General features: G+C 37.3%; 1 protein-coding gene across 3 annotated transcripts; it reads left to right on the forward strand.

Annotated features, from left to right (window-relative positions):
- Nucleotides 1-257: 257 nt before the first annotated feature.
- On the forward strand, nt 258-16,799 carry LOC105662170 (uncharacterized). Of its 3 annotated transcripts, XM_012282764.2 has the most exons (6): nt 258-560; nt 11,893-12,130; nt 13,360-13,518; nt 13,588-13,774; nt 14,704-15,199; nt 15,270-16,799. In XM_012282764.2, the coding sequence occupies exons 2-6, from the start codon at nt 11,931-11,933 to the stop codon at nt 15,488-15,490; spliced, it is 1,263 nt and encodes a 420-aa protein (XP_012138154.2). In that variant the 5' UTR covers nt 258-560; nt 11,893-11,930; the 3' UTR covers nt 15,491-16,799. The 3 variants fall into 3 exon arrangements, with proteins under 3 accessions (XP_012138154.2, XP_012138152.2, XP_012138153.2); XM_012282762.2 differs by having other exon boundaries at nt 14,704-16,799; XM_012282763.2 differs by having other exon boundaries at nt 11,907-12,130; nt 14,704-16,799.
- The last annotated feature ends 3,219 nt before the right edge of the window (nt 16,800-20,018 follow it).

The following is a 20,018-nucleotide window of genomic DNA, read 5'->3' on the forward strand; positions in this document are numbered from 1 at the left end:
ACATGCCACACATTCTCCATATAACACCCAATTATTTTACATATCATACATTCTCTCTACATTAATAGAACACATCCCATAATTAAGTACATGAAAGCTATAAATAAGTACAAAGACAATATATCCCACTACGCCAAAATTAGCCACTAATTGGTGCGATCGTTTGGAGGGGGTCGATAGCAAATTCTGAATCATAGTTTTCGATAAGTCGGTATGGTGGTGGTAGAGGTAGGGACCCTCGTGGTAGGGACCTGGAACCAGCTGTTCTAATCTCTGTCGACTGGACATATCGTGAGTTAAACCTCGGTAGTAGTACGCTCGACGTCAGCGTGGACGTTCGACGTTTCCTCTCGAGTCAGTCTTCTTCCTCCGGGTCATCGTTGTCCTTTCCCTCGAAACCATCAGTAACACGATTCGTTTCGCGATCGAAGGTGTCGTTACCGAAATCCTGTCTCAAATCGAGGAAATTATTCTTTCTGGTGATTTGCGAGTTTCCGGAGAAGAATATCTGTGATCGGTGAATTAGCTTTGGAAATCTTCTGGACACTGCGTTTCTCGAGGTAAGATGTTTTTTAGTTTTGATGATTTTGAGGAATATTGTGTGTTGATTAGTATTTGAGGATTCGGGATTTAGTATTGGGACATTCCAGAGATTTGATCGCGTGTGGGACGTTTTTGTAACTAGGAGAAGTAATTAGGTTGAGTTAGCAATATTAATTTTTTAATAATTAGTATATTTAGGATAATAAATTAGAATGTTTTACAGAGAAGGTTTCAGTATGTTTTATTATGGAGACTATGTTGATGTTTGATAAATAATTAAATTTGTATTAACAAAGTATGGACACAGACTCACATTACTGAAACACCCTGCAAATCACGAAACTTAAATATAAGAATAATAGATTAAATAATTGCTGAAATATCCCATAAAAATCACATGGATCACATAAGGGGTTGATAATTCAACATTTTACAGAAATCATATTTAACCTCACATTAAACTTCCAAATAAAAATGATAACTAATTACACGAATCACAGAGTGAATTAATTATTAAAATGTTTTGTAAATTACACGCTGATTATTGAATTACTAAAACATTATATAACGGCGATAATAATTAACAACGTGAATTATTAAAACATCACACACAGTGATAATCGAGAAATTACAGGTTCGATGAATTATTAAAATGTTGTGTCAAAGTGACTAATTATATAAATAACAGATAGAATTAATTATGGAGGCGTTACATAAAAACGATAATTAATTATGTGAATTACAAATTTGGTGAATTATTAAAGCATCGTGTATATGAAAATTGAGATATTAAAGTTTTTTAAATTTCATGAAATATGAGGACAAACTTGTTTCTTTTTTTGTAAACAATTGTGAGTAGTTAATAATTGAAAGAAAATAAATGTATGTGCAAATGAACCTCGTATAATTAACCTAACCTAACCACATGTAATTAAACTTGTTTGCTGAGATCGGTAAAAGGAAGATGGACGTACGTGTAAATAAATCCCACGTAATTAACCTCATACGTTAAATTTATAATTTATGAAAACCAGAAAAAAAGAAAATGGACGTACATGTAAATATACCCCATAGTATTAATCTCACATAATTAAATCTGCAATTTAACAAAATCAGTAAAAAGAATATTGAATATCCCTGCAAATAAACCCTACAGTAATAACTCCATTATAATCAAATTTAAAATTTACAAAATCAGTAAAAAGAATATTGAATATCCCTGTAAATAAACCCCACAGTATTAATCCTTATCTAATTAAATTAAAAATTTACAAAATCAGTAAAAGAAGAATACTGAATGTCCCTGTAAATAAACCCCACAGTATTAACCCCATTATAATTAAATTTAAAACTTAGCAAAATCAGTAAAACGAATATTGAATGTCCCTGTAAATAAACTCTACAGTAATAACTCCATTATAATCAAATTTAAAATTTACAAAATCAGTAAAAAGAATATTGAATGTCCCTGTAAATAAACCCCACAGTATTAACCCTTATCTAATTAAATTAAAAATTTACAAAATCAGTAAAAGAAGAATACTGAATGTCCCTGTAAATAAACACCACAGTATTAACCCCATTATAATTAAATTTAAAACTTACCAAAATCAGTAAAAAGAATATTGAACGTCCTTATAAATAAACCCCACATAACCCAATAAAATTAAATCTACAATTCACCAAAATCAGTTTAAAAAAAAGAATATTGGACGTCCTTATAAATAAACCCCACATGACCCAATAAAATTAAATCTACAATTCACCAAAATCAGTTAAAAAAAAAGAATATTGAACATCCTTATAAATAAACCCCAAATAATTCATCCTCTAATTAAACCTATAATACACCGAAACAAGGAAAAATAAAATGAATATAAACGTAAATAATAAAAATATCGTACCAGGAAAATCCTGGACGATGGAACTATCGTTAACCTTCCCGTGGACGACGGGTCATTTTTCTGACCCCAAATCGACAAGCCGCGCACGGAATGCCGTACACGAGGCCCGATTAAAAAGTGTGCTCGATAAGACTCGTGGAAAAGTTCGTGTTCCTTAACCTCCTTGTTGCATTTCTATGAAGCACTTCGGTTTCGGTCCAGAACGTTCATTCAATTTACTTTTCATTCAACGACCGATCAAAAACAATTTCGGAATTTAACCCCTTGCACTCCTGTGTCTCGAGTGACTTGATGTTTCTTTTGAATCTTATAATTTGGTCAAATTAGTTGAATATATTATTGTGTTTATTATATTGAATATATTATTGTACATATTACATTGAATGTATTATTGTATATATAATATTGAATATATCATTGTATATATTATATTGAATATATTATTGACATATTATATTGAATGTATTATTGTATATATAATATTGAATATATTATTGACATATTATATTGAATGTATTATTGTATATATAATATTGAATATGTCATTGTATATATTATATTGAATATATTATTTACTACTTGTAAAAGTGTAAGTCGTTTGAAGATCTGTGTTTGAAGGCCTGTGTAAAGGTACTAGAAACATTTGCAAGCAAGGGTTGAAAACTATGATGTACTTGAACGATTAAAATTTTGTTTAAAGTCAAAGAATACCTCAGTCTGCATTGACAACTAATATAGAATTGTTGTGTTCTCTAAATGTTCTTAATTTCTGTATCAAATTTAAGATGTCTTTGCAAAAGAATTTGTCCCATACTCCACCCTGTTGCAACTCATTTCAGTGCCAGTCCCTTGCGACCGCCATTTTGTAAATTAAGGAGTCTCTGGATAACAGAACTTAAGGAGTGCAAAGGGTTAACCTAGCAACTTTAAAACTTACTAGTTAAAACGTTAAATGAATTCTTTTGAAATTAATATTTATTTACTAATAACTATTGTTTCTTTTACTATGCTGATGCATCCACGTGTGATATCAAAGAACTAATTAAAAAATGCTCATCTCAAAATATTGTCTTAAATAAAACAGTAACCGTTCACCTCTCAAAGGGTTAAACGTCTACAATTTCCGCGTTCAACCCCCACAAACCTTCCCAATTACCCTCCTCAATTATGCCATCGATTATTATTTATTACAAGAATTTCCCTCTGTAAAAAAGAAACGATAGCGGAAAGGGGAAACGAAAGGATATATCGCGTTATGATGAACATAAATTTAGCGAGGATTTGTAGACGTTCAAGGAAGATGAGGGTTCACGAGAGAGGAGCTTCCTTTTTAATTGGTAGATACTGCGGGGAAAATTGGGATCTAGTGTTATTAGTTGAGGTACCGGATTTATTAATTAGGCTCTTATTTAAGAATTTATAGGCGCTTTATATCTTCGCGCAAACTCCGCTCACCGAGTTCTACAATGCCGTGCATGGAATATGGCTCGCAATTTTCTGGATGCTTTTAAAAATACATGTTTACCCTTTCGATCGATGCTGGGTCGAATTAAGAACTTTTATGGATGAGTGTACTTACAGGATTTTGATGTATGTGGATATCTTTGTTGGGATGTTTGTGAGGTAGCGTTATAGGTACTTTTTATGGGAGGGTTTTGGGGTTTTGGGAGTTGAAGATTTTTGAAATTTGGGAATTGGGGTGTTTTGGGTTTTTTGGGAAGTGGAGTTTGGGAATTTGGGGATTTGGGAAATTAGGGACGTAGGGATTTGGGGATTTGGGAATTTGGGGGTTTGGGAATTTGGGGATGTGGGAATTAGGGGATGTGGGAATTGAGGGATGTGAGAATTTGGGGAATGTAGGAAGTGGGGAATGTGGAATTGGGGAATGTGAAATTGGGGAATGTGGGAATTGGGGGATGTGGGAATTGGGGAATGTGGGAATTGGGGGATGTGAGAATTTGGGGAATGTGGAATTGGGGAATGTGAAATTGGGGAATGTGGAATTGGGGAATGTGGGAATTGGGGGATGTGGGAATTGGGGAATGTGGGAATTGGGGAATGTGGAATTGGGGAATATGGGAATTGGAGAATGTGGGAATTGGGGAATGTGGGAATTGGGGATGTGAGAATTTGGGGGAGTAGAGAATTCGGGGAAATAGGAATTTTGGGGGGTTGGGAATTTGGGAAGTAGAGAATTTGGAGAGTTGAGAATTTGGAAGAGTTGGGAATTCGGGGGGTTGAGAATTTGGAAGCGTTGGGAATTTAGGGATGTGAGAATTCGGAGACGTGAGAATTTGGGAACGTGAAAATTTGGGAATGTGAGAATTTGAGGACTTAGAACCTTGAAACTCCAAGTCCTCCACTTTCATCTCACTTTCCACCCTCATTCAAAATGGCCACCCAACCTAAAATAAACAAATCCCCCCTCAATAATCACCCTCCCCAAAATAAGAAAACCCACACAAAAAAGTACAAATCATCCAAAAGAATCTCGATCTCACAGTGTATCGGTTAGCGTCTCAATATCGCGGATATATGTCTCGCTAATTGTTTATACCCGAACGGTAGTCCGATATAATTGCATCGCGTCGCGACGTATTTTATTCGTGGGCGAGTGTATAAATAGTATGTCGTGCCGATAACCCGTCATCTCTTTCTCTTTCTCTCCCTCTCATTCTTTCTTCGATGATCGACCGTCTTGTCCGCGTTCTGATCGCACTCTGCTGACCCTAGTACTACTCTCGTCGTTATTTTTACTATTTTTACGATCAACAAACCGATCGTGCTTCTGTTAGCACCGCGGTATCGCGTACTACGTATGTATTCAGGACATCGATTCATTTTCTTACTTTATATTTTTTCTTTGTTACTTTATACATAAATTTATGTATATTAAGTTTTATTATATTAATTGTATTATATTATGCTCTTTGGTATAGCATGTTTTAACAGGTTTTTTGGTTAAAATGTTTTGTCATTTATGATGAAGTGTAATTGTATTTTAATATGATTTATTATATATTAAAATGTGTTAGTGTATGTTACAATTATTATGTGGTATTATACATTATTAGTATATTGTATTTTATAATATATTACTATGTTATGTTTTAATTTCTCTTTCGAACTTGAAGATGGCCAAACTTCTTTACTTTCAAATTTGAAAATCTCTAAATTACTTTACTCACAAATTTTAATTTCTCTTCTTTCATACTTAAAGATCTCCAAACTTCCTCCTACCAAATTCGAAAATCTCTAAATTGCTTCACTCATAAATTGTAATTTCTCTTCTTTCGAACTTGAAGATCTCCAAACTTCCTCCTTCCAACTTTGAAAGTCTCTAAATTACCCTACAAACTTAATAATCCCCAAAGCCAACAATCTCCAATTTCAAAGCTCACAAAATTCCAGAACCCGAAACTCCCTAAATTACTAACCAACCCCCAAGAATATCTGTAGCATCTACCCCCCGAAAAGTACAATCCTCGCACAAATTGAAACCATCGGAATGACGAACTAATGTTAACCAGTTATCAATTGTATCTGGTTGAATGAAGAACGCAGGCAATATTACAGTGGGTCTGAATTTCGCTGTTGAAATCGGAAGCGTCGAGTTTCGCCGGGTGTTTAGCGTGCCAGAGGACCGTTGCTGTTTGCTAGGGAATCGTCATTATTTAATCGTCGCAGCCTCTGTGTCGTCGGTATGTCAAGCTTTCTGTACATATATATACATATATATATATATGTATATACATCTGGAACCCAAGGAGACGAGCTGGTTTGCACGCGAACTGATTTCACGCTGAGAAGCGTGCAGTTTCTACCCCGACAGATTGCTGTACGTCACCTTACATCATTGCCATCGTGTTTCCGTAATAATGGCACCGTGAGCACTAGTTTAGAACGTTTGACGATCGATTATTCTAATTGCGTCGATTATTTGGTCACCGTTCGCTGAGGAATTTCGTCAGGTTTCGTGTTTAAAGAAGGAATGGGAAGATATTTGATTAACACTAAAACTACCAAACCGGTCAAATGACCGCTCCACAAGTTTCTTATTATAAGGAACACATTTTGTTAAAATACATTTCTTGAAATCAGAATTGATTTTCATCAAGATAAAGAATAAGTGTGTGTAGTAATTTATATTTCGTCGTTTGTTTATTAATTTTTAACTTCATTTTTAATTTCAAAATAAGTGTACATTATACGCCGGTAGGTTTAGTGTTAATTTGGTTTATTCATTTCTCTGTTAGCATATTTATTTGTCTATTTATTTATTTATTTATCTACATTAGCTTATTTAGTTGTCTATTTATTTATTTATCTACATTAGCTTATTTAGTTGTCTATTTATTTATCTACATTAGCTTATTTAGTTGTCTATTTATTTATTTATCTACATTAACTAATTTATTTGACTATTTATTTATTATACGATGCAAGGTGGATGAATGTATGTATGATAGGTGGAGGAACGTTGGATCGGACTGCGCATGCGCGACATGGCGCCACTATGGCGCTAAGTATGACGGAGCGTAAAACATTTATAAAACCTTGTAAAATATATAGAAAATACTTATAGCACACTTACAAATGCTCAGAGATATTTTACAGTATTTTCATTTGGGTTGGAAATTGTTGAATTGTACCGAATTGGATCACGTTGAATCGAAATATGTCGAATTGAGCCGTGCTGTGAATTGGAGCGCGTCGAATTGGGTCGCGTGGAATTGAATCGTGTAGAATTGGATCGCGTTGAATTGAATCGTATCGAATTGGATCGCGTCGAATTGGGTCGCGTGGAATTGAATCGTGTAGAATTGGATCGCGACGAGTTAGATCGCGTAGAATTGAATCGCGTGGAATTGGATCACGTCGAGTTGGATCGCGTGGAATTGGATCGCGTCGAGTTGGATCGCGTGGAATTGGATCGCGTCGAGTTGGATCGCGTGGAATTGGATCGCGTTGAATTTAATCGCGTCGAATTGGATCGCATCGAATTGGATCGCGTCGAGTTGAATTGCGTGGAATTGAATCGCGTAGAATTAGATCGCGTCGAGTTGGATCGCGTCGAATTGAATCGCGTCGAATTGGATCGCGTCGAAATGGACCGCGTCGAGTTGGATCGCGTGGAATTGAATCGCGTCGAATTGAATCGCGTCGAAATGGATCGCGTCGAAATGGAACGCGTCGAGTTGGGTCGCGTGGAATTGAATCGCGTCGAATTGGATCGCGTCGAATTGGATCGCGTCGAAATGGAACGCGTCGAGTTAGATCGCGTGGAATTGAATCGCGTCGAATTGGATCGCGTCGAATTGGATCGCGTCGAAATGGAACGCGTCGAGTTAGATCGCGTGGAATTGAATCGCGTGGAATTGAATCGCGTAGAATTGGATCGCGTCGAATTTAATCGCGTCGAGTTGAATCGCGTGGAATTGAATCGCGTAGAATTAGATCGCGTCGAATTGGATCGCGCGGAATTGGATCGCGTCGAATTGAATCGCGTAGAATTGAATCGCATAGAATTGAATCGCGCCAACTTGAATTGTCCCGGATTGCATCGCATCGAATGAAATCGTACCAAGTTAAATCGTCCCAAGCTGCATCGCGTCAAATTAAATCGCGCCAAATAACATCACGTCGACTTGAATTTCAGCAAATTCTATCACGTCGAGTTAAATCACGTCAAACCAAACCGCGCCGAATTAAATTCCATCAAACCACATCGCGTCAAATTAAATTTTCCCCAATCGTCAAACCGAACCTTGCCAAATGTAATCTTGCCAAATTAACTTTCTGAACTAACAAACATATACCTTGCCACAGCCTATTAACTTCAACAGCACCATTTCCTTAGCATTTCGATCTAATCTCTCTGTCACGACTCAAAATGGTGGCCAACACAAAATGTCGATCCAGAACTCGACGATTCGATATCTAAACTCGTGCAGACCTATTAATACGAGTCTCCTTTTTATCGTCGACGTGACGCTTCCTCCTCAAGCTCTTTGCTCGCGTAAACACGAGCTTGTTATTCGAGGAATATCCCCGTCAGATAGAACAACAGGTTTCTCTTTGCCAAGATGTCGTTGATCCTTGCACCTACAAACTCATCCTTACTCACACGCTCGGGAGGTGGTCATTCAAAATTGCAACTAAATTTTTTAAATTTAGTTCAAAGTAATTAGTGATCTTGCAGTTACTGGGAGCTGAGGTATTGCTTTATTGGGAGCTGACGTATTGCTTTATTGGGAGCTGAGTAGATGGCAACTGGAACTCTTTAACTGTGTAGTGTAACAGTTGAACTTCTTTAACAGACAGATACATATTTTCTTAATTTGTCCAGAGCCTTGGAGACATTCTGAAGTTTACACTTTGATATCTGGGATTGATATAAATGGTGGACAGAGAGAGTATCAACCTAAAGAGAGAGTATCACTCTAAACATACGTCATCAATATATTTTTCTCGTCCTTGTCAATTTCTCAGCTCCAAACTATAAGTAAATTACAAGTAAAAAGTGTCTACCTCACCAATTTATTTCTCTCCTCCAACTGTCCATTTCCCAGCCCTAAACTATAACTAAATCCCAACTAAAAAATGACCACCTCACCAATATATTTCCCTCGTCCAACTGTCAATTCTCCAGCTCCAAACTAAAAAATGCCTAACTCTGATCTTTGACTAACCTCTATCTCACGAGTGTTGCCTCTCGGGTGATACAGTTTTCAGATAAGTTTGTAGGTTCTACACAGTTCAGTGTAGATAAACAGAGCAGTGGGAAACGATTGGAAAACCGATATAATCGTTTGAGTGATACGTCGAGTAGAGAAGTTGATCTATCATCGGCAAATCGGTTGTAGCAACGGGAAACGAGGACCGTTCCACTCGGTTGACTGGTAAACAGAATCATTATGTCATCTACAACTGACCGACACGATAACGACGACACTGTTACCCAGTCCTCTGTTGGTCGCTCACGTGTTGACCTTTCTCCCCTCGTGCGTAAATTATTTTCGTTTCTACGGTTGCCTAGTTCGGATTCATGATCAACAGATTTCGTCATACGATAAATTTGGTGTTTGACTGTTTGGGTTTCTGACTTTGGATACTTTGGAACTTGTGGAGATTTTGGACTTTTGAGGTTTAGTGTGGTTTGGGGAGTTTGGGAGTTTGGGATGAAGGGAATTTTGGAAGGTTTGGGAGGTTAGGGAGGTTAGGGAGACTAAGGTTTGGGAGGTTGGGGAGATTAGGGAGACTAAGGTTTGGGAGGATAGGGAGGTTGGGGAGATTAGGGAGACTAAGGAGGTTAGGGAGGTTAGGAAGGTTAGGGTGGTTGGGGAGATTAGGGAGACTAAGGAGGTTAGGGAGGTTGGGGAGGTTGGGGAGATTAGGGAGACTAAGGAGGTTAGGGAGGTTGGGGAAATTAGGGAGACTAAGGAGGTTAGGGAGGTTGGGGAAATTAGGGAGACTAAGGAGGTTAGGGAGGTTGGGGAAATTAGGGAGACTAAGGAGGTTAGGGAGGTTAGGGAGGTTGGGGAAATTAGGGAGACTAAGGAGGTTAGGGAGGTTGGGGAAATTAGGGAGACTAAGGAGGTTAGGGAGGTTGGGGAGATTAGGGAGGTATTTGGAAAATAAGGTTGTGGAGTATGGAATTTTTGGCTTTAGAGAGTTGAGGACTTTGAAGGGTTGGGATTTGAAGACTTGGGGAATTTTAAGGTTTGTGATGGTAGAATTTTGGGGCTTTGAAGTTTTTGTGATTTTGAGAAACTGGGATCTTGGACAATTTGGGATTTTGAAAAACTGGGATCTTGGACAATTTGGGATTTTGAAAAACTGGGATCTTGGACAATTTGGTATTTTGAGAAGTTGGGATCTTGGACAATTGGGATTTTGGGAAATTGGGATAAAATTTTTGTATAAATTTGCCTGGACTCCATAATTTTTGTACAGAAGACAGAAAATTGAAAACGGGATTAATATCGTTAAACGAAAATTAAAATCAAACGGGACGAGATCCTTGTTCAAGCATCATTTAATTATTGCGTAGACCGTGGACGATCGTTGCGTCGCGATGCTTTATTAATTCCGGCAATTAAACTGCGAGCCGACACGGCGTTCAAATAAATGCAGGCTAGACGATACGCTAATGCAACGACACCGAGCCGCTAATAGCTGGTTAACAATGATAATTCGCTGGTTATCGCAGCCAATGTGGTACAACATAGATAGATCGTAGGAAAATGGGGTGGGTAAACGAGTCGTTTCGTCGACAAGCACCGTTGACCCCCTTCGATCGTTAAATCGGTCTCAATCCCAAATCGCTATTTCATTCAAAAGAACTTTTATTATTTACTTTACTAGCTTTTTTTAATATTCATTTTTAATCTAATTAGTCCTTATTTTGGAGGACATTGCTATTTTGGATTTTGGGGTGCAATTGTCCCAGATTTCAATTTCCCAAAGTTCCAATTTTCAAAGATCCCAATTTCCCAAAGTTCCAGTTTCTCAAAGTCTCAATTTCCCAAAGTCCCAGTTTCCCAAGATCCCAATTTCCCAAAGTCCCAATTTTCCAAGATCCCAATTTCCCAAAGTCCCAATTTCCCAAGATCCCAATTTCCTAAAGTCCCAATTTCCCAAGGTCCCAATTTCCCAAGATCCCAATTTTCCAAGATCCCAATTTCCCAAAGTCCCAATTTCCCAAAGTTCCAATTTCCCAAAGTCCCAATTTCCCAAAGTCCCAATTTCCCAAAGTCCCAATTTCCCAAAGTCCCAATTTCCCAAAGTCCCAATTTCCCAAAGTTCCAATTTCCCAAAGTCCCAATTTCCCAAAGTTCCAATTTCCCAAGATCCCAATCTCCCAAGATCCCAATTTCCCAAGATCCCAATCTCCCAAGATCCCAATCTCCCAAGATCCCAATCTCCCAAGATCCCAATTTCCCAAGATCCCAATTTCCCAAGATCCCAATCTCCCAATCTCCCAATATCCCAATTTCCCAAAACTCCCAATTTCCCAAAGTCCCAATTTCCCAAGATCCCAATTTACTTGTACCACGGTGTGGCATCTCTATAAATTAACTTCACTTAAACCCATCACTCTTTATAACCTATCAACGTCGATTCTTCCCATCTCCCATGACATTTATTTTGAAAATCCCATCATTATTTCATTCCTATCCCCCGATCACATCCAAATTTCGTGCTTCATTCACAAATTCCTACAATTACCCTCATTTCACGCAGAATCTCAAATTTAACCCCGGTGACACAACGTTATTTTCATTTCGCATGATCTCGTTAACGATCATCCGAAATGAAAGGAATCTAAAAAAGCTCTTTCTTCTAATCAACCACGAACAAATAGAGTTAACAAGAACCGCAGGAACGAAATTCTGCGGCCGCAATATCGTAACGTTATTAAGAGTGATCATCGACGTTGCAGAACTTTTTCCGCAGACGCGAGGGAACTTTTCACGGACAATGGGAACAATGAGGAACAATTTCGCGACGGTCTTTGTGCTTCTCGTCCTGATGCTCTCAACGAGTCAATCTCTTCCTCACGGCTACAAAAATTCACCCAACAGAAACAGTTTGGAAGCCTTGGCTCGTGATGCGAGGTCGAATTCGATCTACAATTGCTTGTTCATTGATCGGAATCTACCGATCTGCGATGTCGAACGGTGAGTACTTTCTTTTGGTACTTGAGTTACTTTCATGGTTTAATTTGATAGTTGGTAGTTGATATTTTGATACTTGGTGTTAGGTACTTAGGTACTTGGGTGCTTAGGTACTTGGTATTAGGTACTTAAGTGCTTGATATTTAGTACTTGGTACATTTAGTGGTCTATATACAGAGAATTTGTTTTTTTACAAGTACAGAAATTTTCATTTGTAACAAGTATACAAAATTTCATTTTTTACAAATTCAAATTCATTTTTTACAAGTTCAAGTGTTTCAGAGTTTCTGATAGTTCAATTAGTGTAAAATTCAGTCAAGAGGTAGACTAACTATTTGATACTGAACTTCAAGCTTGATACAACCTGTACAATATTGAATATGATCTTGAAGCTACTTGTTATAACCTCAAATATAAAACTGATAATGAATATACTTCTTCAACCTTGAATCTGATACTGAACTTTAAGCTTCATAACATCTGTACAATATTGAATTTAATCTTGAATATACTTGTGTAGCCTCAAAGTATGTCTGAAGCATCTGATACTGAACTTCAAGCTTGAAACGACCTGTACAATATTGAATATGATCTTGAAGCTACTTGTTATAACCTCAAATATAAAACTGATAATGAATATACTTCTTCAGTCTTGTGTCTGATGTTGAACTTCAAGCTTCATAACATCTGTACAATATTGAATTTAATCTTGAATATACTTGTGTAGCCTCAAAGTATGTCTGAAGCATCTGACACTGAACTTCAAGCTTGAAACGACCTGTACAATATTGAACATGATCTTAAAGCTACTTCTTACAACCTCAAATATGAAACTGATAATGAATATACTTCTTCAACCTTGTATCTGATGTTGAACTTCAAGCTTGAAACGACCTGTACAATATTGAACATGATCTTGAAGCTACTTCTTACAACCTCAAATATAAAACTGATAATGAATATACTTCTTCAACCTTGAATCTGATACTGAACTTTAAGCTTCATAACATCTGTACAATATTGAATTTAATCTTGAATATACTTGTGTAGCCTCAAAGTATGTCTGAAGCATCTGACACTGAACTTCAAGCTTGAAACGACCTGTACAATATTGAATATGGTCTTGAAGCTACTTCTTAGAACCTCAAATATAAAACTGACATTCAACATATTTTTTCAACCTTGTACAATTAACAAGTTACAAGATTTACATAAAGTGTACCGCTTTCCAGGATGTTAACATCGAACGACGAGATAACAGAACCATCATACGAATCACCCAGTGGTATAGATTTTGACAAACACCTTGTGAGACGCTCGAGGAGAAACGCCGACGCTTCCGCTGCAGAACGCGTCGTAGTTTACGCCATAGAAGGCTGTATACCATCCAGGTAAAACATTTACAGTTACAGTTTAATATAATCTTGTAGGAACACGAAATTTTCACCGTATCGTTTCAGCATACCCATCTCGTTACCTTCCTGCGACGGAATCTCCTTGGATAAAATCGTGGATGTGCAAAGAATTCGTCCGTTCGCTGTGAAGGGTGTGAAGCAGCCGTCGTTAGTGTTTCCAGAATTCAATTACCGCAGATGGTTGCGGATGATGACTCGATTGCAAAATCACATTTCGTCGAACAAACAGGACGTAAGGCATTTTCTGCTTTGTGTGTCGTTTATTTTTATGAACTATATGGAATATCGTTCTTTAAACTTCAACATTGTCTGAACTGATTTATTTTTTACTAATCTTAAAAACCTTGAAACCTGTGCGTTAGTTTATTCAATTTCATAATTGTTTTTTTAACTTGCTGACATTTCAAAAAGTAATTTAAATACGTCACTTCTTTGCTTGTTTGAATGAAACCTAGAAAGTTGATGCAAATATTTAAATAAAATATATGAACGAAATATATGAACGAAATATATAAACAAAATATATTAGCAAAATATATTAGCAAAATATATAAGCAAAATATATTAGCAAAATATATTAGTAAAATATATAAGCAAAATTTATAAGCAAAATATATAAGCAAAATATATTAGCAAAATATACAAGCAAAATATATAAGCAAAATATATAAGCAAAATTTATAAGCAAAATATATAAGCAAAATATATTAGCAAAATATATAAGCAAAATGTACAAGCAAAATATATAAGCAAAATATACAAGCAAAATATATAATCATAATATATAAGCAAAATATACAAGCAAAATATACAAGCAAAATATACAAGCAAAATATATAATCAAAATATTTAATCAAAATATATAATCAAAATATATAAGCAAAATATATAAGCAAAATATATAAGCAAAATTTATAAACAAAATATATAAGCAAAATATATTAGCAAAATATACAAGCAAAATATATAATCAAAATATGCAATCAAAATATACAAGCAAAATATATAATCAAAATATATAATCAAAATATATAATCAAAATATATAATCAAAATATATAAGCAAAATATATAAGCAAAACATATAAGCAGAATATATAAACAAAAATCGATGAAAATATATAAAAATATGTATACATATTCATGCAATATATCATTTCAGGAACAACAGAACGAGAATTTCCCCAAGGAAATACACGTCAAAGTCTCTCAGGATCGTAAAGACAAGCTGCCGAACGTAGCAACGACAATTCAGACAATGTCAAACGTAATGAGCAGTGCGGAGCAATCTGGAAACACTAAAACACTGGAAGAGAACGAGTCACGAGAGTCCACTTCATCCAGCATCGAAAACAATAATTCAAAACTGTCCGAGGCATCGAGTGACGCGGAATTATCGTCGGCTAACTCCGAAGAAGGTTCTAACATAAAAAGCCAAAAAATAGAGAAACACGGAGAAGCGATGAATAATGGAGATGTCTGGAACCGTAGCGAAAATCAGCTCGCAATTCCATCGATTCCGATGGTTTCCTCTGTAGAGCAATCGAACAGTTTTATGTCGACAGATAGAGGCTTCTACAAGCACATCTCTTTGAATGACCCCTCAAATCACCTTGGACGTACCGGCAATTCCAGGAGTTTCCTCTACTTCCAAAACGGTGAGGATGAGTACAACGCGATCGAGAACGATTCGGGTGATTTAAATTTGATCGAGGAGAAAATTTTTAGGAGGAGACGGGAAGCGAGATTGTCGAACGGTTTGGTGCAGGAAATTGTCGACGAGCCTAAGACACAGGGAATTGCCGGTAAATCGAGCTCGCAGCGGTTTCAAGATGGCGGAGCGAAGCCAACCGTCAACGAACAGAAACACCAAGATTCGGAGCAAGAAATTTTTAAGGAAGTTTCAGCGATTCCCGAAAGAGCACCGAAACCTGACAACTCGCGTTTGAAGGCATTTTTAGCGAGCAGAAAAGCGTCGTGGAGAAGGGCCCTGTTGAAGGAAGCTGCCTTGGGAAAGAAACATCGAAACTACATGGAAATGCCTTGCAACGGACAATAAAATGGTTCAGACATATTTTAGAATATTAAACGGAGAATTATTAAGATAGAGGACCATGGCAATTCCAAGTAAACGGATGTGCGATGATTTATTTTTTTAGCTTCGACTAATTACGGAATTGCGGAACATTGCGATAATCTACAGAGAACGTTGTACTGTTGGATGTAGAACGAAATTTAGGATATTCTTTTTTAGTAGAAATTCTTGTTTTTAAGGCATTTTGATGTAGGGTTATGTGAGATTTTGTGAGAGGCGGAGATTGCTTTAGGGTTGCCTCTGTCTCGTTAGATTTTTATGACTTTAAATTAGATAAACTTGTTTAACAATAAACCGCAAAAGATTTAGCATCCAATAGAATTCTGACACATTGTTTCCCGACAAGACAAGAATTCCGGGAGGGAAAACCACCGAAACGCGAACGATTAACAAATTCGCAAAATTCCGCGATTCCATCGAGGAACTCTGGCGGCGAATGTAATATAACTTTTAAATTAGTTGCTCGAACGAAACGTCAACGCGATTACGTTGGTAAAATTTCACAGATAAAAGCTCGCGAATAACGATGTACTCCGCGTGTGTCGTGTGTGTATACGTATGCATGTAAACGTGTGCATGTGTGTGTGTATTTAATCCTGTCGCTGCAAAGTTTGTACACACAGGCGTTCGAAAAATGGCCGACCATCTGCTAAAAGAGCAAGCGTATTTCATGCTACACGATCATTTCTATCATCGTTTGTACAATGTGTCTGCACCGTGTGCATACATTTCATTATTCCTTAAACCATTGCACAGTAAAAAAAATAATAGAAAACCACTGATATGTAAAAATTGTTTCGATTTCATTTCTTTTGTAGTTGCACCTTTTGCACGGTGTCGAAAGGTTTTGATTAACGTTAAAGTTAAGATTAGTGATAAGCGAGAAAATAGAATGACACGAGAAAATAGTAATTGTATGAAGAACCGAGGATAAATTGATACCGGTATCTTCGTCGCATGATCTCAAAGGAAGCATGATTTATCATGGAATTAGAGAACGCCAATTACATATGTGATACATAAGTTAAGGTGTTAAGACATACATAATTAACTAGCTACAGTAGTTTTTAAGTTAACCTCGGAATAGTTATACTTTATATAATTTTTGTTTACTGATGTACGCAAGGAACGTAAGGTATAAATAAAGTGTGTTACGAAGGAAACTCTTGTTAAATACATTTCTTCCTAAATATAATACGCTAGAATTTGATTATGTATTCAGATATAATAATACAAGTTATTAACAATGCAATTATTCAATTTTTTCGTTTATTACTTAATGTTCAGTATTGAAGTAGAGGGTGCATTTCTTTATTTTCTTTGAATATTCAATTTAATATAATTAAATTTGTTAGATCACTGATGGCCACCAACGTAAATTACAATTGAGTAATAATGACAGGGATAAAATAAGGGTATCTGTTGTCGTGCATAAATGGAGCAATCTTTATTAAACTACAATTACTTCTTACATCTACAATCGTCTAATCTCAGATTGGTACAGTGAGATGAAATATTTAAAGTCATTAAATTGAACTTATTCTAAAATTATTGAAATGAGGTTTCAGTATAATTAGACAAGTAAAAAATTTGACAACTATGATCACAATTAAAAACTTAACCGATTATACCTGTCAGTTAAAAATATAAATTATACCATGATACAGTTAAAAACATGAACAAGATCATACAGAATAATAAACACTATCAATTGTGACCATGATTCTAAAACCCATCACTCTTCGACTTCACCTAACTTCGTATTTTTTGAAATATCACCAAATGAGCCATGCTTCCCCGTCGATTCCGCTGCAGGATCCCCAAATCCATCCATCAAAGGTTTACGCAAATCCTCAACAACAATCGGCTTCTGATCCGCCGCCATTTTATCCGAAGTGCAACCATTGTCGCTCGCCGTCTCTGTCTTCGTTACGTTGCCATTATCCTTATATTGAACGTTATCATCAATCTCGACAGGGTTGCTCGATTTACCCGAACCTGCATCCACCGTTGAAGAAGACTCCCTTTGTTCGGAAGATGTCGGCTCCGTTTTCCTTCGGAAAATATTCTGAATACTCTGCACGATTTTCGAATGTTCCGTTTTGTTCACGATATCGCGGATCGTCTGCAAAATTTTTTGTCCGTTCTTCCTGGGTCCCTCTTTAGATTCTGGAGTCGAGTCTTCGGCGTCCTTCGACAACTCTATGGACACTCCTGTTTCTACGGAATGGTCGTCTACGGATGTTTGTCCGTAGAAGCTCACTATCGACGGTGTGAAATTTACAACTGAGGGTTTAGCTTCGGTATTTTGATGCACCTGCGTGGGTCTCGTGCTGGTTTCTTCGAGGACGAACTTTGTGGAGGATTCTTCGTTGGTCGGGTCTTTGACGATGATCTGAGGCTTCGGGGGTTTACTATTTACGTCGTTGACACTGAAAGACCCTGAAGATTCTTCGTTGGTCGGATCTTTAGCGACGATCTGAGGCTTCGTAGGTCTACTCGTTCCATCATTGACAGTGTGATGCACATTGACACTGAACGACCCAGAAGATTCTTCGTTACTCGGGTCTTTGATAATATTCTGAGGCTTCGTTTTCTGGGGTCTACTTGTTCCATCGTTGACAGCGTGATGCACGTTGACACTGAACGACCCTGAAGGGGTGTTCACAGGTTTTTCATGATCGATCACGGGCTTCTCCGCTACGGAGACCGTCAACGAGGGTTTAAACTCGAAGACCGGCTTCGTGGTTTGTGCGGCGGGTTGATAATTCTGGCACAAGGGGAGACCAATGTCTGGGAGACAGCCGTAAGCTACCAGAGTGGCGGTCATAGGCGAATTCAGCACCTTGGTCACATAAATTTGTTGCAGTTTCTTCTTCTCCGTGTGAGAGGACAAGAGTCTCTGTCCTCTGACCTCTTCTTCTGTTAATTCTATGGTCTTCGTTCCTCGTTCTGATGATTTCTCCTCGGAGATCGGAGGAGTTGCCACGATTGTTTCCAATTTGTCCTCGAAACTTGACTTCGACTTGGTAGACTCAGCTTCCAGGTCCACAATTTTGCCGCTGAACTGCTCGTACTGTTTCTGGTACTTTTTGATCTCGTGCGAGCAGGGGAACACTCCTTCGGCGGGCATCAGGCAGACTGGTTGACGCCACCTCACCATTTCGATCAACTGAGCCTCTTCCGTTGTTTTCGTAGGCTTGCCGATCCACAAGAATCGACTGAAGTCCAGCGCGAACGAACCGACGACTATGGTCAGAAGAACGATTCCCCTGAAGAGATTCATGTTGGAAGTCGTTGAAGAGACGGTTAGAAATGACCCGTTTCACAGATTTCGAATGCAACTATCCTCGAGAAGGTCGACGTAGAACTAAAGCGTTTTCGAATGGGTCCAGGACATTTATAGCTGGAAAATTACCACCACTGTCACGAGTGGAAATGAAAATGTGTGTGGTCCCGTCTGGAGGGCTCCATTTTCTCGACCAACAACCGGAAGACCTTTAGTCAGGGACCCGTTGACGATTGTTCGGACGATTAGAAGGGACGACGAGGTAAAACCGATTTTGATGCACTCACCGAGACCCACTAATGTCGAGTTAATTGCCTTCGAGGATCCACGAGCTTAATTGCGGAATACTAGATAGCCGAGAGTGCATTTTTGGATGCTATTAACTATTATCTATTTTACGATTGATTCTTTTAGGGGTTTTTCATGTAATCGAACGTTTCGGGTTATTTGTGAAGGTTCTATGATTTTGGTGGAGAGATTCATGTGAGATGTTTGGCTTTCGGAGATTTTGTTGAAGATTTTTTGGGAGAAATCTTATGTAACATTTGTTAGGATTTTTGTTAGAAGTTATTAGTTAGTTTTAATGCAGAAAATATTTACCATATTATATATATTTATATTATTACATTAATTACATTAATTACATTAATTATATTAATTATATTAATTATATTAATTATAATAATTACATTAATTATTAATTTTCTGTGCATAATGTATACTCTTTCATGATTGAAGAATGATGTGTGATTCATTATCTACTTCTTCATCGATTATATAATAAGATTTTCTATGAAAGCGATTCATCATTAATAATTGCCTCTAAAGGTAATAGTAGTTCGATTAATTTTTAATGTAGAAAATTTTGTCGGTAAAAGTTAAATTTTGATCAGCGCCATCTAGCGGATTTTTCCCAAAGCTTGCTCCTGGTAGCAGGATCGCAGGAAAGCGAGGAGGTATCCGGAGTATCAGGAGGTCTCCCGCGCAATCCGTGCGCATGCGCAGTGGAGCCGGCCTCGCGCCACCTCTCCAACATGGCGTCTCAATACATCGAAACTACGATGAATTCTATTAATTAATTACTCATCTTTTC

The sequence above is a fragment of the Megachile rotundata genome, chromosome 3, assembly GCF_050947335.1.
Source record: "Megachile rotundata isolate GNS110a chromosome 3, iyMegRotu1, whole genome shotgun sequence".
In the NCBI taxonomy this organism is placed as follows: domain Eukaryota; kingdom Metazoa; phylum Arthropoda; class Insecta; order Hymenoptera; family Megachilidae; genus Megachile; species Megachile rotundata.